Raw genomic sequence first — 27,749 nt, forward strand, 5'->3', positions numbered from 1 at the left:
TTAATACAAATGTGTACACCATTTGTCTTTTAACGGTAAAATTGGTGGCATAAATAAATTTACACTTTGTAAAGGAAAATTATTGATTAAATAATCATGGTAATGTATAATACAATATAAAAGCTAATAATTATCTTACTTATTTCGTAAAGCCTCGAAACCACATATAAAGTCAGTAGTCATAGAATACTCAATATCAAGTATATCATAATAAATACTACATTTAGGGATACAAAGTGACACGGACATTCTCTATCTTCTTCTTTATTAAAGTTGGGATGTGATGGTCAATGCCGGGATAGCCTCAGGTTACCTCACAAAACAACCGACTAAGTCCAGGTTCCGGCATCTCGAGCTCCTTTTAGTTGGAATGCTAGACGCATATCGTGTATCAGCACAAGCCGAGGTTTCCTTGCGGGAACTGCTGGCACATTCCATGGACCGCCCGCCTAAGCTAAGAATTTGGCGGCCTCCCAATCCTGTAATATTGCAGGTGATGTCATGACCCTGCCGAAATTCCTGTAGGAGGTTCTGTCCATTCAAACTTGTGGAGTATGTAAATGTCAATAAAGCATCCATGAAGATCTAGACCGGCAAAAAAAGTCTCTCTTGAGGTACAGTAAAATAATTTACACTTAACCTTTTCTCTTTAGTCTGTCATATGTACATATTTAACTAATAAATATAAATCATATCAAATACAACAACCAATTTATTATAACTATTGCGAGAAAGCTACTTTTCATTCTAATATCTATCACATTAGCTATCCTGGGCATTTTTCTTGTGACTTACACAAGTGACCACTATAAATAATCGAAAGTGTATCATTTACTAAACGCGCAATTAAATAAATTACAAAATTGATAAAATATGTGTATTTTTATTGAACATTAATTTGGAATTTGAGCTTTTTTACACAGCTTTTAATGTAAAATTAATAGATTTAAAATTTGGAATTAAAAAATGGCACTGTTATAAAAAAAAAACCTTAAATTAGTTCCTGAATGAAAATTAAAATGAAATTTGAGTAGACCTGTGCATTAACAGCGCTAATTTTAAGTGTTCAACTTCCTCCCTTACAATTTCAGGTGCTCTCATCGCGCGAGATTCGACTCGCACTAGACTACTTTTAATTACTTTAAAAATGTAAATGCAAGTTGTAAGTGCGTAAAAAATAAAACGACTCCCCTAAGATTCATATTAATGAAATAAAAAAAATAACCTTTAAAATTATAAATTATGTTAATAAATATTTTTTAAATAAAAACCGTTTCATAAAATTAAAAAGTAAGCAGTAATCAACTTTATCAACATATGAAAGAAACGAAATAATACAAAGACTATCACAAGGAAGATAAAAACAAATTGTCAATTTGCTCTCTGAGCTGTTGCTCCAATGTGTTAGAAGGTAGCAAATTAAATGTCAAAAAGGAACTTTGTATGCGCATTAACTAATCCTAGTGTCAGTATCACGCCGTTACAGACCCGAGGATTGCTTCTAATGTCGCCATAATCGTTTTGCTTCGATATTCAGCCGAGCAAAAAGTCAATTAGGAATGGGCACACAGCCGCCGCGACCGCGTACAATGCCGTAGCGGGTGCCTCGCGCGTTCCATTCGAAGCGTACAATGCACAAATTATAAACAGTCCACTTGCTTCAATACTCGGCTCACACTTCCTGTGCGACCCATTGTCAGTATTCAATACAATAACTCTTATTGAAATGATCCTAGGACATGTCTGTTGGCAGTAGAATAGAAAGTCGTCGGGTACATTTTATTTGTGGGTTCGGTTGACATTGTTACATACGTAGCCAATTCCAATTACGATTTCCGCTCTGTATCAATAGAATAGTACGGATGTTCACGAAATGTTTGTAAAATGGTTTCGGGATGCCCGGGTAAAAAGTCTTTTCCTTCCACTGTCGGCGAATTTATTTCAGACGAAAAGAATTGACGGCTGCTATTTATGTGACGACAATTTTATTAAAAATGCGTTTGCTATAATAATACAAACTACTAATATTTTTAGTTGAAAAGAGAATGAAAAGAAAATTTAAATACGAAGGGCTTATTAAAGCGAGTCGTGACACTAAAAAGGAGTAACAAAATAATCGCATGAAGAAGCTACATTTAAGATTCACGAAACGTTTCTACTTGGAAGTAACTATAGACAGTAACTTAGTGAACGATGTCGCTTGATTATTTCATATATGTAATGACTGTAACTAGCGTTGAAGCCAGGGTCATTGATGCCATACAACCGTTATGTTAGATTGGAGAGTCAGACAATGTTATAATCACAGAAGTGGAGTAATTAGAAAGTTTAGAAAGGGCATGGGTGAAGTTAAACGATAGGCCATCGAAGGGCTCCTTTGTGTGATTACTAAAGAATTTATGTCAGGTAATCTGTCCCTTGTAGGAACGATCAGATAACTCAGAGAATTTACAAAGCATGAGGATAAAATCTTGTTATTTAACATTTACTATCTTTTAGTTCATAGGTATCCTGATACCTAGTTTTCTATTACACAGTTTTCTAGTACTATTTCTATTTGTTATTAAGCATTTTCGTTGATTTTGAATTACTTTTTGCATTTGTAAATGTATGCAAATGATTTAAACAGAATCTTTCAAAAGGTTTATATATTTTAAATTTATAATGATGTTATTTAATGCAATATTATGACATATTAAAAAAATACTTTAGGCTATCACATAATGATTTTGTATAGCTTTTTTATATTTATGTCAATGTTTAGTAGGTTAACTTTTTTAAAATTGATATAGGATTATATTTAAATATAAATACTTAAGTATTGCAATTATTACGCAAATTGTAATACACTCGTTTTTTCTTTAATTGTTAGTTAAACATTTCCACAATAAAACGATAAACATAGTTAAATAAACGAAACTCATAACACTAACGATAAACTCATTAGAAAATTATCACAAAAAACATTTAGATCGTGCATCAAATCTTAAAAGTAATAAGGTGTTAAGTAAAACATAAATACGTGATGTTATCTGAACAGAAAATGTTTTACTAGCGATAAATTTATCAACTCTAGTGACAGTTCAAATCTATGGATTATCAAGCGACGACTAGAACTTAATTACGAAGAAATATTACCAAGCATCGGCATCAAGCACGTACTTTAAATACGAGGCGTATACGCGTGACAAGTAAACTTATGCGCGCTGGTACGCAATCTAACTTACTTATGACATACTAGGAGCTAAAAGTAAAAAGAATAAAAACTTTGAACAGTAAGAAATCTTATAAGTAATATCAAATTTCATGAACTATATAAACCATGAAAATATTTTTTTTTTCGTAAATCAGAACCTAATTACTGATAAAGAATTATCTGATGTGACTTACATTAGGGCTGCGATGTACGCTATACAGTATTGAAATTGAATAAAATTCGCGTAAAGTTAATCTATGCAACATTACGTAAACGGACCCAGGAACAAAAAGGACGCAAACCATTCCATTCCAAACTTAACGTCACATAAAGTCGTGGACGAGAAAGACAGCGCGAATAAAAACAAAAACCTTTTTTTTTTAATTTAAGGCGGACAGACAATGAGCAAACACAGCTGGCCGAATGCAAAACGAAATCGAGAAAAGATAGGAACCCACCAGTGGTACACTAGCCGGAGAGATGCTCGGCAGCGGAACGGTTGTGTAATTTATGTGGAAACAAAGTGTCAGGGAGAAAAGAATTGTCAGGCCACGTGCGATAAACGAGCCATTGGCTAAAGAAAAAATCAGTCGGTGTCTGAGGTAAAGACTGCAATGATTGGCATCAAAAAAACTCCTTATTTCGAAAGTACATGAATGAAAATAATACAACAGATATCAGACGTGGGCAGATGCTTCTGATACTACTTACGGCATGAAATAAATCTTAGCAGCCGCAAGTCCAATAAAGGAAACGCCGATCCTTTACGACGCATTATTGTTGTGACTTTGCTTACCATAAACAAACCTTGTGAACTATTTAATTAACAGCGGGAACAGCTCCTAATCGGATGTTGGTTTAAAAATGTGAACGAGGACCATTAACGGAAATGTAAACGAAAAAGATCCAGATATACCAATAAATACACCCGAATGTGATACGGAACCAAAAATAACGATATTTAAGAGTCGATTAGAAATAAACATACTGGAACACCCGGAGTGGATCGCGTAAGGCATGGCTGACAACTGTTTAGATGGCAACATTAGCAGCAGGAAGCCACGCACAGACTGTGACATTTGCGCTGCAGGCCTCTTAGATATCGAACATGTTTATGGCACTTTTGTTGCTTTTGATTGAGTGAGGTGCAAATTTAATGTCTGTTTAATTTACACATTATAGTCATTTTTCATAAACGTAACTTATTTAGAATATATGTTTTCATGAATTAATAGACCGTTAATATGTTTTAAAATAAATATTTTGTTATCTTATTCTATGGACTCACTCGATTCTAAAATATTTTTTATTATTTTTATTTATTATAATATTTTAAAAACTTTTACATAATTTTAATGATTGTGGTTTGATTTATATGTGTTGTTGAAGAAACGAATAAAATGTCCTAAATTTAAAAGAATGGCGCTCTCACAATGATAAATTTTAACAGATTACAGAAACGAAGAAATTTCAAATAAAAGATTTCACGGGCTATTGTGTTATCTGATACTGTACGACTTACGAAGCCGTACGAGCTCGCCAATGCAGCGAAGTGACATTTTAAAACAAACAAAACATTAAATCCTATTTCCCCAATTGTTATTACTGTGTTATTTTATTTATTCATTCTCCTAAGTTAAAACAAGATAAATGTTTTCTGAAAAAATACGTTGGTTTTGTAATGAGAATTATTTAAAAAACCTTCAAAAGAAGTGTCAAGTCGTCAAGCGGAATCTCCCTTCACTGAATGTACCCGAACACGTCAATTTGTTTACGAATTACGCATAAATTCGTCCCCGAAGACAAGACATCTCGTGCGGCGATCGCTGTTGCGACATTTCAATAAAATTTACGATTGTGACTTAAATGGCGTGTCGGATGAACAAAAAATGTTCCAACATGTTCCGCTTTTATTTTAGACGTAACTTTAGTTCGTTAAAATATCTGGTCGGAGATAATAAACCTGTCCATTCTTTGTGCAACTAAACAGCAATGAATTGAATAAATTATTATCCGTATAACCACGGATAATTAAATGTTTGAATAATGGTTATAAGATTTTAATTTATGAAATAATAAAACTGAGTTCGCTATGCATCGAGCGTGTTTAAACGTTGCTATAAATAACAATCATATTTACTTTACCTATTCAGTAACAACTATAACGTCAAGATTATGATAATTGATTTGTGTTAATCCAGATTGTGTCAAACGAAAAATACAGCTTATAATTTATAATACTTTGATTGAGTAGTAAGTGAAAGGAGGGATTGAAAACAATAAATAATACTTTTTTTTAACTTATGCTCCATCATTTCTTAGAAATAACCATCAATTTATATTTCGAATTTATCATTAATATAACCGACTTTATTACTACTAAGCTTAGCAATTACTTGAATCTTTAAATGGGTAAACGCAATGTTCACGTCTTTTAATATACGTTCGGATACATCCCGTTAATGGAATTCGTTGCAATAAATAAACAAGTTGTTTTTCAGTCAGTAAATTAGTTTCATATTTTGAAGCATTTTCTAATTTTAATTTAATTTAATATTCTTTATTGTGGGCGTTATAAAATATATACATAGCTGTATAATAGTAAAGAGATACACACGAAGCAATTTCTGCCAGGTAAACATAACTACAATTATAAATTAACTGAATAACCATTTTTACCTCAAATCAAAACTGTTATCAATGTTTTTTATTTTATTTTAAATCCTTTGTTAAATATTTATTCATTAGTTACATTACTAAACAGAGCTATTCTCACAATTATTTGATTAATTGTAGGAGTCAAGGAACAATGTATCCATGGCTCGTGGTTCCAAAATAGTGTTTGGAGTGGCGTGGCCAAATGCACGCAACATTGATATGTGTTATTGGCCATGACAGGCGAGGCGTCCGTTAGAGACAGATCGTTCGGCACCCTATTGGTATTTTTGTCAACCGCGTCTTAACGGCAGCTTGTCTTCAATGTGTTTACTCACATGAGTCGAAACTTTAAAATTAGTTTAAGAATCATTCTCATAATAAGAATAGGCGAGACATTCTGTGAATAGTTTTCGTATATTTAGGGTCCGAGTGCCTCGAAGTAAGTCGATCTAGGCAAGCTGATTGAAATTGGCTAGAGGTGACAATAATATCAGAACTGAACCATAAGTTTCATCTTCATTAGTTCAAAAGCATCTTTAGTAAAACATTATTAAAGTAAGTTGATGTTAAATAAGTTTGCTTGATTGTGCCTTAACCATACGCAACTTCGCAACGGAACGACAGTTTCATATAGAACTAGTTTAAAATCATTAGGTTTAAAATTCTCTAATTCTTACAAGTTCAAGAAAAACTATATGATTAATTATTATAAATTATTATCATCATCATGATAGTATACCGACATACCGACAGTTGATACTCACTACTTCAGGACATAGCCTCCCCAAAGATGGCCACGATGACCGGTTTTGCGCTGCCTGCATCCAGCAAATTCCCGCGACTTATTAATAATTATTTCTCACAAGTTCTCTCGTAATCTTCTTTATAATTTATAAAATATGATAGAGAAATAATGTAAAAAGTAATTAATTGAAATATTATTATGTTTCAATTTTCAAGCAGCAAAAATTACTTCGTAGCGTATTAAATTTAAAACACAATCCAGACATTGCTTATTCAAACTTAAATTTTATTATACGCCGCGGGTTGTTCGTTATAAATACAACACTTAAAACTCTCAACGTTTTACATAAAAAAGGTTATAAACAGGCATATTTCATTATTTTTTTCCTCTAAAACAACGGGGTGCCTCATGTTTTTTGTAAGAAGAATACCAACTGCGCGGCGGCCCACGCGGGGCCCATGATCGGTTCACACTTTAAGTGGTTGTACAGTAGTGATATATATACGCACTTGAGTTATTATTAGAATTTCAAAGTAGCAATAGATAAAAAAATAACTTTAAGTGTATACCTCTGTTTCATAACGTCAAATATTTATTCTTTCGCTTTTTGTATATGACTATTCTCGCAAATTTACACATTGTAGGTAATAACTGTAATAATACTGAATATTAGGCGTGAAAAATAATAATATTACACATGCTTGTGGCATGCATCGACACCTCTAAGAATTTTGATCGGCGCACGTAGATTTAGCTTTAGATAAGTGACGGTCTCTCCATCAATTTCATACGAAATATTTGGTAAGATCCAAAGATTCGTTTTTATGGGTTTTAAAAGATTAATGCGAAGATAAAGAGATTTGGGTCGGCTGCGACCGAGTGGAATTTTAGGGGCACAATAAATTTTGACACCTTATTTGCTGTAGCATAAAATAAAACTGCTTCAAATTCGAGTGATTTGTGTTTTCTAATTAGGAATTTTGTAGGGGAAATGTTTTAATTACAGGAAAAATTAATCGGTCCCCACTTTTAACCAATCCCCACCCTGTTTAAATTTCTTTAGTCCAAGTTGCGTTTACGCAGTACATGGTTGGCCACGCCCATAATGGGGCATCCTACTGTGCTTTGTTTAAGCCGAATTACCGACGCGTGAAGTGAGCTCAATGTACTGCTTCAACACTTGAGGTTGTATCCGAACATGCATTAAAACTTCATGCATGCTTTACATGTATCTATGTAAACTGATCGTAGGAGTTAACATTGAGATAATGTAAGTCCATGCTACTATTCTCTTTAATATTCTTTTGTCATTCAAATTTTCTCTTCCTTTATTCTAAGATGCATAAATGGCTATAATTATTATATTCAGAGTACCTAGTATTTTGCAATTGACATAGTTATTGATTAACTTTCAAAGTATTTGTTCATTTATATACAGAATATTTCATTGAAAAAAAAATTATCAGTTTTTAAACTCTTTAAAATGCATTTAGATTGAGATAAGATAAAGTAACGACTGATGGCCACCCCCCTTATCTATGGAAGAGGTGTATGTCTAAAAGTGGACGTTCTTCGACTAAAATGTTGACGACAATAAAATGAACTGTATTGGCGTTAGTTTTATTGAAAAATTAATTTTAAACGTTCGAGGAGTCTCACCTGCACACGAAAGCACAGACCTCGAAAAGCCTTTTGAAACTTAGATATTAACGTAATTTGGTTTCATCTCGGGCAAATATTCTGACGAAAACGATTAGTCGATCGAACGATAGTTTCGGAACAAAATTTACGAGCATTAAAACTATCTCCATTCCGTTGCAGACTATAGGGCTTAGTCCGCGCCTTAGTGAGGGCAGCTGCTTCTAATCGAATCCCAATCAAGTAGGGAATGATGTAGAATAGTTTACTGGTGTATTAAATACGTAATCAAACTGACCGCTCGCGTTCACGAATACACCGAAGCCGACGGAGTTACATCATAATCCCTAATGATTTCGGTCGTTACCTTGAATATTTTAATTTTCTAATAGTTCATAGATACCAGATAAAATATTTCTGATTTAATTCACCGATGTCAAGTGCTCGTTTGTCATGAAAATTCTAAAATTCGACATTCAAATTAAATTAATGAGCCAAGACAAATTCTTTTCCATTAGTGATTTTATGAATACTAAACTCATGTAAATTATTTCTATTAAACATATTTTTTTCCGATACATAATTTCTTTTTTTAAGGCAGTGGCAGATTAGCGATTGTGATAAATGATCTATGATTAGTAGCTTGTAGATTTCTGATACTCGACAGACGCATATTTTATGTGAATTAGTGGGACAATTGTTGGAGAACGGTGAAGTAAAAAGTCGTTAAGAAACCGGTATATAAAGATTGGTGTTATTTATAAAACCGCACTCTACATTCTATATGAATATAAATAAAACTAATATTTTTAGTGTCCTATCAAGTGACAACAAAACATTTAAATAAGTTTTAATTAATACCTTTTGTTTTGTAGCTTGTTTCTCTGAATTAGTGCTTTTGGTACAATTTTTCACCATCAAAAAGTTTACAACAGTATGATAAATCGAAATAGATTCACAAAATCCTAATCCTACTAATTTAAAATTAAAATTATCGTTATGAGACTGTTTCTGATTGTTAAAAATTTCACGATCTCTCAAACAACTATCTCGAGCAGCAATAAATTAAATTAGAACAAAATCACTTTAGAATTCTTCTATAAATATTTCATCTGCCAAACACATGGTGGTAGAATAAAATTAGCTGTTTGTTATTTGTTAGATTGATCTGAACCGGAGATAAAGTTGAGGGCGCCATTAATTTACGAAAAACTAAAGTAAGTGTCTGTCGCGTAGGAAGAAAACGGTTAACGTCAAGTATCGGACGGCAACACAATGGTGGCTTGAGGATTAAAAGCGAACCGTTGTAGCAGTAGCGGGCCCATCATTTATCAGGACCAGGCGTGTCTTCAGCGGGCTTTAACGTCATTGAATTCAACCCGTAAGGGATATTTAATTGTTTTACTGCCACTAACAACAATACATGGTTCTTATTGTCGTATTAACTGAAACAATCTTGACGATATTTGGGTTTTACTCCGAATTTCTTTTAAAAATACATTACAGCTATAAAGAATTTAAAAGATATTTTGTTATTTTAATTGGTTGTTATTAAATTTAAAGTGTGATTTGGGATTATAAGTTAGTGCAAGGTGATTTTTTCATATGATTTGATCAAAATTCGGGTGTCTACAAATTAAAATCAATTTTGCACAATTTGTCCATGCAGAAAGGTACTGCCCGAAGATGCAGGTAATTGCCTGTCGGAATCTATTAGAATTAAATAAATTACTGCAATACATTTCGGTTTACAGTGATCAATTTATACAGGATTAATAATTTCTTTCAGAAAGGCCTATGTCTGAAACAACGACGAAGTCGACAATCTTTCTATATTGACCAAACGGAAATATTGACTGGATCGCAAAAATCTTCATTTCGGACCGCACGCACGTAGCACACAGCCCGCGAGTTTGATACTTCTGTTTTTCACCTATAACCAATCGAGAGATTGGTTATAAAACCGGGAAGCTAATGTAGTAAATAGTACATGAATTAATAACAAACTAATTTTAATACAAAATTACAAATATTTAGAATATCTGTGTGGGAGCTATTGTCCAGGTTTATATTTAAATAAAGCTTAATGACCCGAATGTGTTGCGTGACTAGAAGCCCTACATCACCAGCGCGGCTAAAGCAACATCATGTAATTTCTAGTAACGATGTGTTTCTATTATTGTCAGTAGGCGCCGAACTATCGCAAGTCGAATATAGGCATTAGGGCATACCAATGTCACGTTTGAAATATGGCTTAATTACGCTCATAATGAAAGTTTGCGTTTCTCGACTACAGTTCGCGGGTTATTTATTACTTATTAAAATCATAAATATATACTTAACAATAAAAATTAAAAAGTTTGGGCTATCTTTTTACGCACTTGTTTATTATAATTTACTAAAAAAATTGTAGTTATGAGAAAGATTGAAGACTAAAAGAGTTAATACAAATTAAATCATAATCGTTAGAATAAAATTTTAATTAATACACGCAAGTAAAGAAGAGCGAGTTTTTTTATAGTTAGACACTAAGAATACAAACTATGCGCTAGAGACAATTTTTGTTTGTTTACATCGTAACACGCTTCTTTGGGTTTTGATTAACGTCAAATATTTGACAGCTAGGGGCTGGTGTTTTAATTTGCTATGTGACGTCAATGGAAAAAGAAAAAGTTATTTTATTTTCAATTTATCCGCTTATCCAAGTTCACGAATAAGTTTTATTTATGTAGATTTAGTACACAATTTGTCAATTTAATCCTTAAATAGGACAGTATCCAAATGGTTAATATTAGCTTTTGTGGGTCTCTTTTATCGGACTAAAATTTATTGTAAAGGTTCGGTAGGTAGATTCCATGACAGCTTCCATTCGAGCATATCGCGGCAAAATACTTCATCTCACAAAAGAAAACGATACTCGAAAATAATACGTATCAATTTATAAGTTTAGAACTTGAAGCTAAAGTCGATTGTAACATCGGCTTATTACAGCTAAACAAATAAATTCCCTCACCTTTCCTTATCTAGGATCTTTAAGAGAAATCCGAAACCGTAAACATGCACGCTGAGCACACTGTGTTAACTATTCATTCGGTGTCTCCGGAGAATATATTGAACAAAAGACGGGCTCAGCATCCGAGTACACTATTTCTCACTACATCGGCGCGATGTAATCAGAGAAGACGACGTGTCGTGCTTATTTATGTATGAACAGGGCGCGGGCGAGGGTGGGCCAAACGCGCGAGGTACAAACAGAATAATATTGATGACACTGCGCTGCGAAGGGTCATGAATCATTAATCGCCCGCTCTCGTCTACGGCTCTATTACGACTGCCTTGTTGGATAAGCCACCCTTCACGAGGTGAGGCTGCAGGAGAGATACCCGCGCTCCGCCGACGCTTGCCTTTTTCATAAATTATGGACTATTAATAAAATAAAAAATTCCATCGGTCGAGAACGCATTTGTTCTGATTACAACTTTTCGTATACAGGGTTATTGCTTATAGATGTAATAGCTTTGAAGGGGGTGTATGTCCAGCTCCTTTGTTGTGAGTAACGTATGGAATACTCCGTCAAAAATCAGTGGTATCAGAAATAATAAACAACGTAAGAAAGGCTATTTAAAATTCGGATTACAATTGTGTGAAAAGTTATTGGCATGACGCATTCCAATAGAATTTCAGAATGATTTTATAAGAGTTGATGACCAGTGAGCTTTTAGTTCAGCTCTTAAAAGCCTTTACACTTATTACCAATCATTCTGTATATGTGTGCAGTGCGCTCGCCAACTCGCATGCCATGCATGGTCAAAATCGACACTTACCCTTCTTATATTCAAGTTCAATTTAATGATACAAATTTACAATCACAAAAGTAAATAACAAAAATAACTACAGACAATTTAAGTTAATTCAGTAAGCAACGGACATGGCTACTTCCAAATGAACTTAAACGTAACAAAAACGAAAACAAACCATGGACAAAAACGCAGGTCATTTCGGCTTGGACTCTCTCGTTTGTTTTTTCTAAACGCTACGTGGCCTGAGGACGTGCATCCGAAACCTTGGGTGTTATTTTTTTTATTTTTGTTTTGTTCTGAATTCCTTAGCTTTTGTGTTAGCGTAAACAGCGATAAAATAATAAAGCTCAAAAAGCGGCTCGACTGGCTGTAAGAGTCCAAAGCGGCGTACTTCTAAAATTCTAATCGAGTATTTAATTTGACATCGAGCAAATAGTCTATAGTTAAGTTTTTGCGATAAACAAAACGCAGGATCATGAGAGTATAATTTCCGTCAATTCTTTTAGTAATATTTATTAATTATTTCAACTTAATTTACAAACCGGTTTAAATAATTAGAGTTATGATTTCAAAAAACAAACAATTACAATACTGAGTATATTTCATTTAATTTAATTTTATATGTATACATGAATCACTATTATCAAGAAATTGAAAAGGATCTTACAAAATAAATGTACTAATCATCAGTTCCGTACAATGTTTATAACATTAATCTAAAAATCAAATATGTAAGATGTCAATGTTTCGTTACGTTTATCATGACTGTGTGAGATTATTTAGTACAAAAAAGTTCTTAGAACTAGGAAGAAATAAAAAAGGCACATGAAGCTAAGAAATATGTGGTTCGTCTTTATGTAGTCATAAGCATATCGTGGCACTTACTGCAGGCACTTTTTAAAATTCATCACATGTCTCCAAAGTCCGCCTCGCCATCAAGGGAGGCACGCTTCCAACAAAAAACCAACAAAAAACTTAAAGAAGAAATAGAAAAACACGAGTCGATGTTTAAAAAGGAGCATGTTGCAATGAGATACAATGGAAGAAACAGTTTCTGGCGACAGTGTAAGGCGACGTTACAATGCGCCTGTCTGCTTTTTTTTATTAAAATCCTTTGTAAGAAACCTTAAATGAGTTCTTTCTAGCTGGTGTTGGTAATTGTTTGTTAAAAGCAGTATTTACAAACGCATAGATGAGTTGCGCCTTCATTATAATATATTTACTGCTTTAATTTGTCTTTTAAATGAATTTGTGTATTTAAATAAATATATAAATGAATTAAAAATATTTTTTATGGTATGTGGAGACCCGTAAACGAACGAAAGTTAAGTAAAGTTGAATGCCAAGTATAAAGACTTGAAAAAGTTTTTTTTTTAATAATGTAGTTTTTATGTAATCATAAATATTCCGATGTTATTCCAGTAATCCGAACAAAGAATTAAACACTGCCTATCCTTCCGACCTAAGAAACGTCACGCACATCCTTTCCTAAGCGAGCAAAGTGAAAAAATGAACATTGAACCGCTCATTGTTCGGGACCTTGGTCGCAGGTAGACTGAACAAAAAAAGAGCCCACTAAATGCGAAGGATCGCACAAAAAAATTCGACGACCCGCGATTATACCGACTGCTGGATGGATTATCAGCAGATGTCAATTTTTTAAATGTTTACTTGATGTATGATATGGGTACTATGAAATTATAAAAAGGTCTTTCAAAACAACTATACCGATGATTAGTTTTGCACAATGATGATGAAAATAATTTGATGATTTGCTATAACCGAATATTAAGCAAAAACGCTTCAAAAAATTTATGTAACCTGTAATTATGTCCATAATTATTTTTTAGAAGCATCGGAATATTCAACTTTATACCAAAAATATATATATATATATATATATATATATATATATATATATATATATATATATATATATATAATATAAAGAGTCCTTTCCCACCCGCCTTATTTTTTAGATATTATGCCGTATGATTATTGCTTGTATATGGTGGGCCATAAATTTTTTCACTTTTGAAACATGTGTAAAAATAAAAGTACAAATGCTATTTTGTGTATGATTTATTTACCGTAATTATCATTTATTAAAAAAAATTTTTTTTTAATTACATCGTCGAGATGTGCTCCGTCTCGGCATTGGCCCCTTACTCTCACGGTTTTGGAGAAATCAAGTGTTGCTATTTGCAAAAATTTTTGGCCCACCCTATACTTGGCCTCGTTGATCAGCCGTTCTTTCTTTCTTTATATTAAGACACAAAATGGCTCAAAAGACTAATACTTTTATCGTTACAGTATTAGGTCTGAGTATAAAAAACACGAGGACTTAGTCACACACCTAATATACATAAAGTGATTTTTTCTATAGTTTTGTTGACGTTTATTTACTAATTATATTCAAGAGATGCCACGCTGATAGCACATAGCTTAAACCTCGTCTTTGATAGCACGAGAGCTACCTAAAGTCTCAGCTTGAGACACACTTTTTTTAAGATTGGGATAAAAAAGTTACAATACTAATATGATATATTACAATGTAATTAATTATAGATTATTTTACACAACCCAAAAAATGAGCATTTACGATATTTTCTAAAAAAAAATTGAAATTTGTTATCGACTGATAACATTTTACATGTTAATATACAATAGGTATATATCTCCTGCCATATTTGATACTAATTTTCATTGTGTAATCGGTATAAATAGGCAATAAATTTGATCAAACGCATGTAATTTGATCGTTCATATTCGGCTGTTTTCATCAGTGGAGAGGAGAGAAACATTATCCACGTCACTGAGCACGATTAAATCGACCCTTTTAGCAATCTCCAACAGAGGTAGTTGCTCTATCATAATCCTTCGTGGGCGGTTTACTGATCACCTTTGGGCATTTGCGTTGGTTTTCTATTTAATACTCAAGGTATGACCTCTTTAACACGTATACTAGATATCAATATTTTTTATCATTTGAGACAAAATGTATCAATGGTAAATTAATACTTAATGACAACCATTTATATGTATATAGAAAATGAAACAACTTCGTTGCGTTCAAAAAAAGTTTCATTTAATATTTGCAAATAAAACATATTTAATAAAAAAGGCAACAGAGTTATTTATTAAACAGAAATTACAATTAACTAATTATAAATTATTAGCAAGACAGATATAGAACGAATGCATACTATAGGTGTCTCTTTTAAATAATCAGGTAATGTGTCATTACAGATTTTTTTTGTTATTAGACTCTTATGTATAAGACAACTCCCAAAGTAATTTACAACGGATCTGTAATGTATTCATAAATTTTTACGAATAGTGCTGTCTATTATCATCACCATATGTGCAATGTTATGTAAATGATAGTGTGCGTTCCCGTCGAAGATTAAACTTACGCCATAGAAAGACGTTGTATGAAAATCTCAAAAGTGGATTTAAGGGTTACATTTACAATTTTTAAAAATTGAATAATGTTATCATGGGATTTTACAACCCATAATAGAGTTTGTAAAACTAATTTGTGTGTAAATTTAATAACTATGAACTAAAGGCATAAACAATTGAAGACAGTATATGACAAAAATTTGAAAGAACGAATCAATTTTATCTCTTAAAAATATTTAAAGAACTTATGAACTATTTTATTTAATCCGATAAATGTAATTTGAAAATAATCATTGATATAAATTTATAGGTAAGGACCATTTTTGTTGAAAGAAAAAATTACAGAAAAATTAAAGGGATGGATAAATGCTGTATACTGGACAAAAACTTCATTTTAATGGTTGATATGTTATCTACCATATACCCACTTTTAATCGCCATATACCCACTTTTAATCGTCATCAAGTGATAGGATTAATTGGAACGTAAATAGGAAAAAAATAGACAACAACAATAAAATTTTATTACATCCTTACTTAATCGCCGTGCAGAGCTGAAACAAATAAGTTTATTCCGATTTAAAGGGGATAGCCGATACAAATTACGTTTATGGACGCATAGTCCCGATAGCGATAACAGCGGGCAACCTGTTCGGAATGGTTCAAATAAATAACATAACCTGTTTAGATAAATTCTATCTGTAAATATTGAACGATGTATACTTATATTGTACCGGCATTTCGTTCTAAGTAACCGCCTTAAATATTTACATCGAATGTAATCATAAAATTGTACATTAAATTTTGTTATGATAAAAACAATAGCGTAATAATAACGGAATTAACAATGTAGACCTGTAGCAAGAGTATTCCAATAAAATAGCGTATCTTCTATATCAATATATCGTTATTAAAAATATTTTTAACGACATGATTTTGATGAGTTCATATTGAATATATATCAATGTGCATTTATTTTCTTTGGGTAAAAATTATATTTCAATTGCCATCATTATTATACTAATAATGTGTTTACTGACTTTTCCATATAAATAATGCCTTTATACAACTATACGCATGACTCAATATAACTTTGCAACCTTTGGAAACTAATCGAAAAAATCAACAGCAATTGTTATTCTACTAATACTTTATTTCTGAAAAATAAAAATAAAATGAATGGTTTCTTACGGAATTAATTAAATTTGTTATTAACACTTGAAATGTAGTAGTGTAGAAATTTATATTAAAATGTTAGTTTTTTTTTTATGGTAATGAAAAAAATCCTGCAGTTATTTTTGTCATGACAAGGTTTATATAAGAACTCTGCTTAGAGTCTGTATTATGAGATAAAATGTACGATGACAACTGTCATGTCACTGTAATTTTCAACTTGATTGTAAATTTTTGTTCGAAATCTTACATTTTTTTAAAAAACGTAGTAGTTTATATTTTAGGTTATTTACGTAGAAATTTTGACGCTGGTGGCTGTAACATAGTTCATGCTACGACTGCGACGTACTAATTATAAATATACTATAATTTTATATAAACAAGTAATTACAATAAACAAACATGTTATTGTGCGTTACAAATCTTATGTGTGAGTGTTTTCCATATTTTCAATGTGTTATAATTTAAAAGTAATTAAAAACTAAAGGGTTACAAAGACTACTAAATTGCTAATAAAATCGTTTGCTTGGAGAAAGAGTGAAAAACATGGTTTCATCCCACGTTAGACTTAAGCTATAGACGTAGCCGACGCCGTATTCCAACAATAAAGCTATGATGAATTTGAAGTAAAAGGATGCATATTTTACATACATACAAAAAATCAAGTTTTCATGCAATAATTCTACTATAATATATATATCACTGGGGTTGCGGTTGGTTAGTGCGCTGGTAATAAACGGTTAATGAAATAGATTCGATTCGTAACTACGTAGCGAATATTCAACAAACGTTTAACACTAAAACTTTAACGAATCGATTATTACATTGCAGACATTTCTAATAAAGAGAAATATATATCTAACTTGAGTATCTCATGTCACAAATAGAAAGAAAAAAAAATGAAAATCACGAATCATCATTGTCATGAAAATATACTCAAAAATACACTCCGATTTTTAAACAAAATATCGCAAAAACTATGAACTAAATGGGTGAATGTGTAGCACATTTGCAATCAAAAAGCTTTAAAAATTTTACACCCATTTCCATTCAACCTGTATAAAGTGATCAATAACAAATAATTTACATTAATTATTTTTTTCTACTGAAATTAGACAGGCGAGTAAATAATAGCAGTAAAAAGTCTCAAAGGGACAAATACTAAACAACAATTAATATGTAGAAATCTGAATTTTGAAAACGCATTACTGAAAGCATTGATTTTTGAGTGTTTCGTACCTTATTCGACAGTGAATGAGTAATACTTTCATCTCTTTAAAGCTTTACACCTAAATTAAATAACCTGCAGCTAAGGACAAATTTTGTCAGCATCATGAAGTTAAAACTCTGTGTTTTTTTTGTTATGTCATACTTTAATATTACGGAATACTTCATTAGGTTCGTGACGAATTTAATGTTCATGCTGTACATAAAGCGTCCGTCGACGGCCTAACGGGTAGCTTCAGTGTGATTGATTGAGGGACAAATGAACAAAATGAATGTGCTGTAACATTATATCGTGGAAATTCCACAGTAACAAAGAATTATTGCTACAAAATTGTACAGTTTCTATTCAGGGTAAAAAAGTAATTAAAACCAAATATTTTTTTTAAGTAAAGCATAAATAAAAAATCGACGCAAGCATAAATTAGTATGAATCTACACATAACAATTGGGCTAATGAAATCTAAAACAAACAGTAACCTTACCTTTTGCAAACATGTAGCTCTACACTGCGCTACTCGCAAGGGAGATGAAACTTCCTCTTCGGCGAACACACCAATCCATGATATTACAACAGGCAACAGAGAGAAACTATATAATAACATTTTGGCACACATTTCTTTGGTATTCCTAGTTATAGTCAAGTCCTGTTCAAAGTTTCTGGTCTATCATAACCGACGCACAAATCCAAATAGGAGAAAGTTTGTCATAATAAATATTTTCAATTTCAAAAACCTAACTCTTCTTTAGTCTCTTAGAGAAGCTTTCATATTTACGAACATTATTTTCATTCTAAGCTTAAATACTTTTTTTACATATGTTATATATACATAAATAAAAAGTAGTTTCGTAGTAATAAATTTATGAATAAACGTAAAGTAACACTAATTGTATGAACTACGTCGCACTAAAAAATGTTTTCACAACTTCAATCGCTCGCTTGGCAGTTTATTAAAAGCCGACACTAACTGCAACGCGGTCGAATGCGGACTAACCACCCCGCCTGAAGAAGCTCGGCTCCTCTCCCCTCTGATGGTTAATTTTGTATCTCTCTCGCTCGCACACGAGGGTTACCGTCCTCTCGCTCGCTCCCGGTACAAAGTGAGCATGGCTACTACTACATATACCGCTCTCTCTGTCATCTCTACTAGTGCATATATTTTATTCTATCTCGTTTCATCTCGGGTGGTTTTACGTTATTTTTCCTTGATGCAGTTTAACGGATGGGAATGTAGTGGTTATTGTTAGACAAAGACGGTGGTAGTAGAAATTTTAGGGTTGTTCAAAAGGGGTGACAAAGAATCGAGCTAATTCAGGGCTAGCGTTTTTATGGGAGCTTGAGTGGTAAAAAGTATCCCGCCTCTCTCGTTTGTTCAAGTTTATGGTTCTCGCGTCGTGAAGCCATATTAATATTATTAATGGTCCCTACATCAAATACAATCCACATTTTACATCATTGAAGGTTTTACGATTTTATAATTTTATAGCACACTATTTATAAAACGAATTCATAAGGCAGGAAGAATTATTTTCGTATTATTAAAATGTTATGCCATCTGTATTTGACAATACCTTTGTACCAAAATCTTCCTTCGTTTCGTAGAACATTCGTTATTTGTAGCGCAGAAACATTATTTTGCAAGAGGCAAAGGTTCGTTCACAAAACTCGCAGCAAAAAGATTAAATAAGAATACAGTGTACGTGACAGCGCACAAGCCTTTCTCCGTAAAGGCATTTTTCGTTTTCTTTCTGCAGCAACTCTAGGCTCGTTCTATTCATCCCGCTGTCTTTAATCTCCAGTCTCTTTCCAGACTTTGTCTAGACGAGTCCGCAACCGTGATTCGAATGCAGACAATTTCGATACGACTGCGGACGTCGACTTCCAGTGGACCTATTGTATCGATCGTATAGCATCGAGACTTCATTTTTTCTTTCTTAAATAATTGAAATAATTACTATTGTTTCCATGTAATAACAAAATATAATATACTGGTTTTAAGGAACTCCTGATTTGTTTTATACTTTTTATAAGATACTTTTTAAAAGAAAATTTATATAACTAATGGGGATAAAGTTTTCAACTCGAGTTTTCAGAGCAAAAGTCCGAAAAAGGGAGTCAATTTCTTTAAGTATGCCATTTAATTTTTTTGGAGAGAAAAAAATGTTAACTTGATTCTCTTGAATCTCTTAATTTCTCATTTAAAAGACTAAGTATGATTAACATTAGAGCTATTTTAATAAACTATCATGAAACACGACCAATCCCTAAAAATACTTTAGAAATTTTATTAATTAAAGAAAACACTAAGACAAATTGCATTGTGTTATTTCATTACCGATGGTTTATATATTATATTTAATTTGTAAATATTCAGTATAATTGTACTATCATCTTATATCAACTATTGTTAAAGGTACATGTTTTATATTGAATATTTATATTATTATCTACTAAGGATCATTTACAGACACTACTAGTGTACGTCATGAGGAGAATGTCAAACACAGTTTGATAACAACTAGAATCAGGTTGAGCTCTGCTATAATGGTATCCTTTAACTTAAAGCAAACGAATGTTCTAAACATTCCCTTATCTGACAAATCCTATAACAAATTTTTACAATTTATTTGTAATCACTTTCACTATATTCCTAAAACAGTGGTAGAGCAATTCATTCATAAGCTTTATTATCACTTAGAATGCTTCAGAGTATAATAGAATTTACAGATATTTATTAAATAAACATAATAAATATATTACACAATAATTCAAAATATTACATATTATTGTACATTCTGCAAATAGTTTATTAATTTTATAAACCTAGAATATTACAAGCTTATTTTTATTTCTAGTGGTAATCATGTGCTATTTTTCTTATATTTATTGATATCTGATAGCTTAACTTATAAATATCGGCTAGTTACTGTACAATTTTTTTTTTCACAAAAATTTAAGAGAGTAATAGTGTAGCAAAAAAGACAAAGAATACGCTTAATTTCTGTTACCTACCAAGTTACGCAATTTGACCTTTAATATGGTTTGACTTTGATCTTTTTAGTGAATATATACATAAGGTGTTAAGTTTAAGGCTTGTAAGTATCATTTCAACACCGTCAGTAGGACTCTTTTGCAAGAGTGAGTAACATATCACCGTCCCTTAGTCTGTAAAACTTAAAATTTCAATAGATTTGGGGTTTTCTTCAACGCTTTCTTCTCCGCGTTTAGCCACTAACTCGTCTAATGGAAAGCAAGGAAGTGGTCGAAGATGAAACACTCCGTACCTACCTATTCACTTCGACCCTGAAGAGACTCGGGTTATAATCCTCGGAAAATAAGGAAGCAGGTAAATCGTTCCATTCTCAGGCTGTGCGGATCAGAAACGTTGAATAGAAAGGCTTGGTACGCTTCCAAGGAGGTGAAACAACTCTGTTTAACCTTAACCTCCTAATAATAACTAATACTTCCCTAAATAACCGGACTCCGACTGTTACATTGTTTATTTCAGCAAACTAACAAGCTTTTGGTCTCTAAGATGGACGCCTCATATAGTGGACCTACGCGTGTAATATACTGATTGGAACGGACCTAGGCTTGGATTGTGATTTGATAGACGTTAAACAATGTAATTCGAAGTTATTAAGCTCTATCCGTTAATTATTTAGCTCATAAACGTATAAGTCATACATAATCCAAGGAGGCGAGTCAGATATAGAACCACATACGCAGGGTTTTGAGATACTCTTTCTAATAATTATATCTTCAATATTCTGCCATACGCTGGTTGAATCATTTGCCTACGTGATTCAACCAGCTCTCCTAATGGTAATACTTTTAAAAACATGGAAATATGTATACGACGTAAGGTCAACACTTGAAATTGAGACAAACTTGTTACTTTACTTCTACGTTCCAAAAATTAGTTAATTGTTCTTAAGTAATTAGTAAGCTTTTGTGCAGTAGGCTTTTACAATAAATTCCCAAATAGATGTCTAATAGAGGAATTATCATGCAGTCATTTGGGAAATGTTTATGTTTAGTAATAAGATCCTATTATAGTATAAAAAAGTTTATAAAGCTTTATTGAACTATATAAGGGATTTTTGTAGCAGTGGTCTCAGAATAAAAACCTATCTGAATTTGTTTTTGTTTGCTCTTAGATCAGGATGCGTTTTGAACTCCATAGCACCTTTAAAATATTATTTAAAAAAAGGTTAAATTGATTTTAATTACAATAATTTTCGCTCCTTCTGACATTGTTCTCACAACGTATACTATAAATGATACTAAGCGATTATTCAATTCATATATGAATATAAATTAATAAAAAGTAAGACCTTTTTTTTCGAAGGAAGATATTGACATGTCTAAAATCAACATCTTAAGGAGTACAGGGTTATGAATAATTTTTTTCTTTATTATATTCGACTGATGGTCAACTTTTGCGTCGATAAGAGGAGATGAGTTCCCCAATATAAAACCAATGGTTGCCTTTCTACAGTTGTGCTATTTAAAATAGTGTGTTGCTGCTGGAACTTGTGTTTTTATAATGAGAGTAGCAGGTTAACCATTCTTTAAAAAAAATAGGTCTACCTAATTTAAGCATAAAGGTTCTCCACATCTGACATTATTGAAAGCTAGTCTAAAACTGGTTTTACAATTTACTGTGACGATATTTCTATGTGGTTGTATTAATATCATCAATTTCAGTGTACCTCAAACTGCAAAAGAAATACGTTATTAATATATTCAAACTATTTTCGTTAAATGTTTTATTACACAGAATTTTATTTTTGTAAAAAGTTATTTACTTTTTAAAGTTATGTTACGTACCGCGTTTTGTAGTTTTATAACAACAACAACAACAACAACCTTTGTTTTATAATTAAGTAATAAAACTTCAAAAACGTATTTTAAATTTATTAGCCTCGAAACTAAATATTTGAATATCGAAAATTTTTATTAATTTTAATTTAAATATTTTTTTCTCCCGATAACACATAAAAATAATTTTTTTTTGCTTTAAAATAACCAAATGTTATTAGGAAGTAATAAATAGTATAAATATTATTTCCATTTTTTACTAAATAATAAGGTAATAATAAAATACTAATAAGAATTTAATCAATAAAAGTCCACGTCGCTGTAATAGAATGTAAAGTCTGAAGGCAATTCAATTCGCTGCGACAATCCTTATATCTCTTAAAAGGAAACGATTCCAGATTTTCATCTATAAATTTTCACATGAAAAGGAATACTATAAAGGAGAATAAAGGAATAAACCCTTATTTGTTGGCGTTAGTCCTTTTTCACAAGGCTCGGTCTCGACTTTATATTGTTGACAAACGCGGTCCGTCTGTCGGCAGTTTATGGGCGGCCGATGGCAGGCCACGCGAACGTAGACAATACTGAAAGATATTCACTGCGGTCTCGTAAAACGACTTTAGGTTTGAAAGGTCAAGGTTCAAGCGTAACAAATAGAAAACATATCACTTATGTACAACTGTTTTTACATTTACTATTTTTATTTTCTACGCGTATATAAACTTTTGTGAAGTATATTTACAATAATTACTATTATTATTATACGGTGTTAATAATTCGGTCGCATATTTGTGTCGTGTACAATTTTATTACGATGGACAAATATTGTTTGTCTGTCATCATTTTTAGCTCTACCGAGCTTTTAACATAGCACTGGAGGTGCTGGTGAAATTGTATAAGCTATATGGCGTCGAACTTTATCAGAAACCTTGTCTCAGGACTTGAACCTGTACTCTTAAGCTGCATAGGTGAGTGCTGAAGTGACTGGACGCAAGGGTTCATGAAAAAGGAACTCTACTTGAACTGTCACACGAATTGCGGTAAGCATTATCAAATGATGGTGCCGGAGAAGGTCGAATTCCGGCTTGATCATTTGCTATTCTCAGATATTCATGAGAACTTCTTAATATTATTATAGCGTTACCAACACTGCTGTAACGCGCCTTGGGTATGCACGTGGAGAAACGGTAGGAGGGAGTATCGCACCGCTCCGTTCCGTCGGTCTGCTTTTGTGGCGGTATGGTCTTTTTTCTCGGCCACCCTTTTTAATATCGCGGTATAGCAGTTTCGGTAGCACTTTGACACTACGAAAAGCATAGTAGTAAGTGGCGGAAAAGACTCCAATATATCATCTCCAATATAATACTTCTATTTTGATAGAGGATAAACCGTCAGACAAAACCGTATTAAAAGTTAGTATCGTAATACACGGCATACATACACGTATAGCGTTTTAATAACGGATACGTGTTTTTGATTTCAATAACCGTTGCTATTAACCACACATTAAATGACCACTCAACAAAATGATATTTATCTAATCCGCATACTATAAAACCTGCATTGAATTAGAAATTTTCTACTAAGTCTGATTGAACTTATTTTCATTTTTTTTAAATTTAAATGTAAATTTGTCGCAGAAGGCACAATAGCTCTGTTAATGATTTAAGTGATATTACTATTTTGCGTATATGCCGCACAATATTTTCACTTTTGGAAGACTTGGTCTCTCGAAAAAAGGATATAGATCGTCAGCTACCACGCGAACCTGAAGCGGATTGGTAAATGCGATGTCATACAGATTTTTATCTTTAGATATGCCGGCTACTTCACGCCGTTTTCTTAAACCTTCGCGAATTAAGGTGATGGTATATATTTTCACTGAACTAATCCACTATCATTGATGTAATATTATAAATTTACATTTATTATAACTTATCGATTTTGTTAACCACAATAAGTTTTTAAGTACAATATCTTCAAAAAAATAGCTTTTAGAAAAATACATGTTGCTATAAATAAAATAATAAACAATATAAGAACAATTTTTTCGCTATTTAGCCATTAAATATAGGTTAATAATTTGTATATTTAATGGCTACGTTTACATTGTTTACAGCTGGCCGCGGGGGCTTGTGATTCTGGAGTGGAGACCACCGGCAGCGCAGGACATCCACCCTCACAGCGGACAGAGGATCCACCAATGGACGTCCTATTGCTGAAACGATAATGATGATGTTATATTATTGTATGTATTATTTAAAAAGGAAAAACTTGTCAAAACATATGTAAACTTTCAATGAACCTTTTCAAATTCATGTGAGTAGCATAGCATTTTAGTCATATAAACACAACTACTAATGAAAAATTACAGTCACGGATAGTTATTCACATTGATCTCTTGATTTGATATCAATTTGCTATAACTTATAAATAACGATGACATTTTTTCGCAACGGGTTGATAAATGTTTTTATTAAAATATAAATAACTCAAAATCTTTCATGAAACTGTTTTATCAACATAAAAAAGTTAAAAATACAGATGAATAATTACATATATGTCTGAAAATTAGAACATTATATTAGATTGAAATTTACATCATAAGTTCTATAAATCGTTTCGGCTTCAAACTTACATTACAATTAGGCAATTTGTCCAACTACTCGCTTATGTATGAGAGCTTAACTTGTTCATCACTACCCAATTTACTTCGACAACTTCACCGAATATACGCTACCCTGATACTACTTATATACAACTTAGATGTGTTAGTTACTTCGGACATTTCACAAGTTGTTATTAGGTCTCTCGTTGCTTTAACAAAGAGCACTGGACAACAGCAAATAGTGTTTCACAGTACTTATTTTTAAAAGGGTCTCGTTTTGTGTGGAACAGGAACTCCAAGACAATTAATGTTGACGTTTTATTGTATCATAAATGTTATTACGATTCTTTTTGTTATTGTAGGTATAAGACGTCAGAAAATTTATCGTATATTAAATAAGCGAAATTTACTTCGAAGTTTACGTAAATTATTCCAATTCAATACAGTATTCTATTCCAGTGTATTTATTACGAAGAGCGAAGCGGAACACGTCTTCTTGAACAAATGTATGCAATTTTATAACAGATTTTGTATAAATTCTCTGCCTCTTAATATGAATTATGTTAACTATTTTTCATTAATCATTATTTATTTACTATGAAAAGATTTTTTTAAACTTTTATAATAAAATGTCAGGATTCTACATTGGTTTAGTAACGTTCTATTGAAATAAAATATTCGTTAATAAAAAAATATGCCATAAACATATTTTAAACAATTTTAGTATATTTATGTAAATAATATTTTCATCGATAGACTTTTTAAAAATATAAAATATATTGTTTAAAAACCACCGCGTACAATAGTTCAGGTGAAAAATTCCGTGATACAGAAAATGGTGTAAAATAAGCCGTTTACACGTAGATTATTCTTATCATCGTCCCGTTCGAGGGAGCGAGCTTGGTTTAAAATTCCATTATTGAAGCGGAAAAGCGCCCGGAATTTTCAAAACACGCTTGAATTTTTTCGCGCTCGACGAACAAGTTTCAAAAAATAACGACAGATGTATATTCTGCGGTTACATCTAGTATGTGAGGAGGTGAGAAAGCGATACCAGAAAACCGTCTTTAAGCACTCTCGGCTCTTAATTGATTCGGAGGGAGAGGATCGAGGAAAAACCGTTCATAGATTTTTTATGTAATTGAACTAGAATATACGTTAATTATACTTTGTTGGACATTCCTCTTTTGTTTTATCATATCCAGGCTTTTATTGTCAATACTTTTTTGTAAACTCTCCTCCATCCAGTGATGTTCTTTTTTTAAAAAAAAAAAACAAGAAATTATTTGTTTGTTGTTTTAATACATAATATCTTTCGAGGTTAAATAAAATAACTTTGATGTGGTACAAAAAAAATTTTAAGTGTATAAAATTTGATTATTTCTTCAGTTTTATGACAATTTTTTCGATATTTTCAAAATTACCAAATCAAAATATGTTTTAAAAACACTAAGGCCTCCACTGAACAAAGATTCTCTAGATATACCAAAAATATTTCACTTTCCCTTTGAATATCCACGAAGTAAAATAAGTTAATAAAGCCTTTCATAAACCAGATTTTTTGTTTTATTCATTCAAGATCTATATTTAAAGTAAAATTATATTCAATTCCTGTTATTCAATAAATGCAGTACCCAAGAGAAATCTCTGGAAATGTCTGTTCGAAATCATCATCATAATAATGCATCTTTCGTTTATTTCTTTAGACTCAGCATTTTTATTTCACTCGTTCTCTTCCCTATGCCACAGAGTCGTAAAGACACAGAGACATATGCTACAAAAAAGTTTATTTTTTAAAATTCTTAAAATTTATAACAATTCGGTGATGTCAGAAACGCGTCCTGTTCGTCATCGACCCCTTAGTCATCGACGTGTTATATAGCTAAAAGATTAATAATAAAATTTGTAATAATTACAGACTTAACTTATAGAATTAACTTTTATTTTTATAATATATTATAATCATAGAATCATTTCATTCGTAGGTCGCCCACTGCTGGACATAAGCCTCCTACATAGATCGCTAATAGGACAGATTGGAAGTGGCCTGCATCCAATGTCGACCGATGACGTCCACCCACAAGGTCGACAGACGACCTTGTTAAGGTCACGGCTGGTGCCCGTCCATGGTCTTGACTCCAAAAACTTAAGGACCCAGCAGCCATATGTTTCAGCAATAAACAACAATTTTACATATCCGATATTATTACAATATATCTGAGATTTGTTAATCAATTACCGAATAAAAATAATAAACTATAAAACAATCTTTTGGTTCATTACTCTATGCATTGAAATTCACAGTTAAGAAGATGGACTATAACACCGCAATAAGAACAGAGCCATCTCCCCTTATTTAACGTTATTCATATTATATTTTTTAGTAAAATGAATCTTTCAGCTTTCGTATTCATAAAAAATATTGCCAGCGTTTTGCATATTTGATTGTAAAGTGTAAACTTTATGTAAATACTGGTA

General features: G+C 32.1%; 1 protein-coding gene across 1 annotated transcript in view; it reads right to left on the minus strand.

Moving 5' to 3' along the window:
* The window catches only part of LOC137929793 (uncharacterized), a 39,266-nt gene extending 20,449 nt beyond the window's left edge, over nucleotides 1-18,817 (minus strand). The window contains exon 1 of the mRNA XM_068772902.1: nucleotides 18,324-18,817. Coding sequence (XP_068629003.1) covers nucleotides 18,324-18,455 — 132 coding nt within the window. The 5' untranslated portion in view covers nucleotides 18,456-18,817. The remainder of the gene's footprint in view (nucleotides 1-18,323) is intronic.
* Between the last annotated feature and the right edge of the window lie 8,932 nt (nucleotides 18,818-27,749).

Source organism: Battus philenor, unplaced genomic scaffold (genome assembly GCF_028537555.1).
Source record: "Battus philenor isolate CCGP_79_NKW_IND1 unplaced genomic scaffold, ilBatPhil1.0.hap1 SCAF_11, whole genome shotgun sequence".
In the NCBI taxonomy this organism is placed as follows: Eukaryota; Metazoa; Arthropoda; class Insecta; order Lepidoptera; family Papilionidae; genus Battus; species Battus philenor.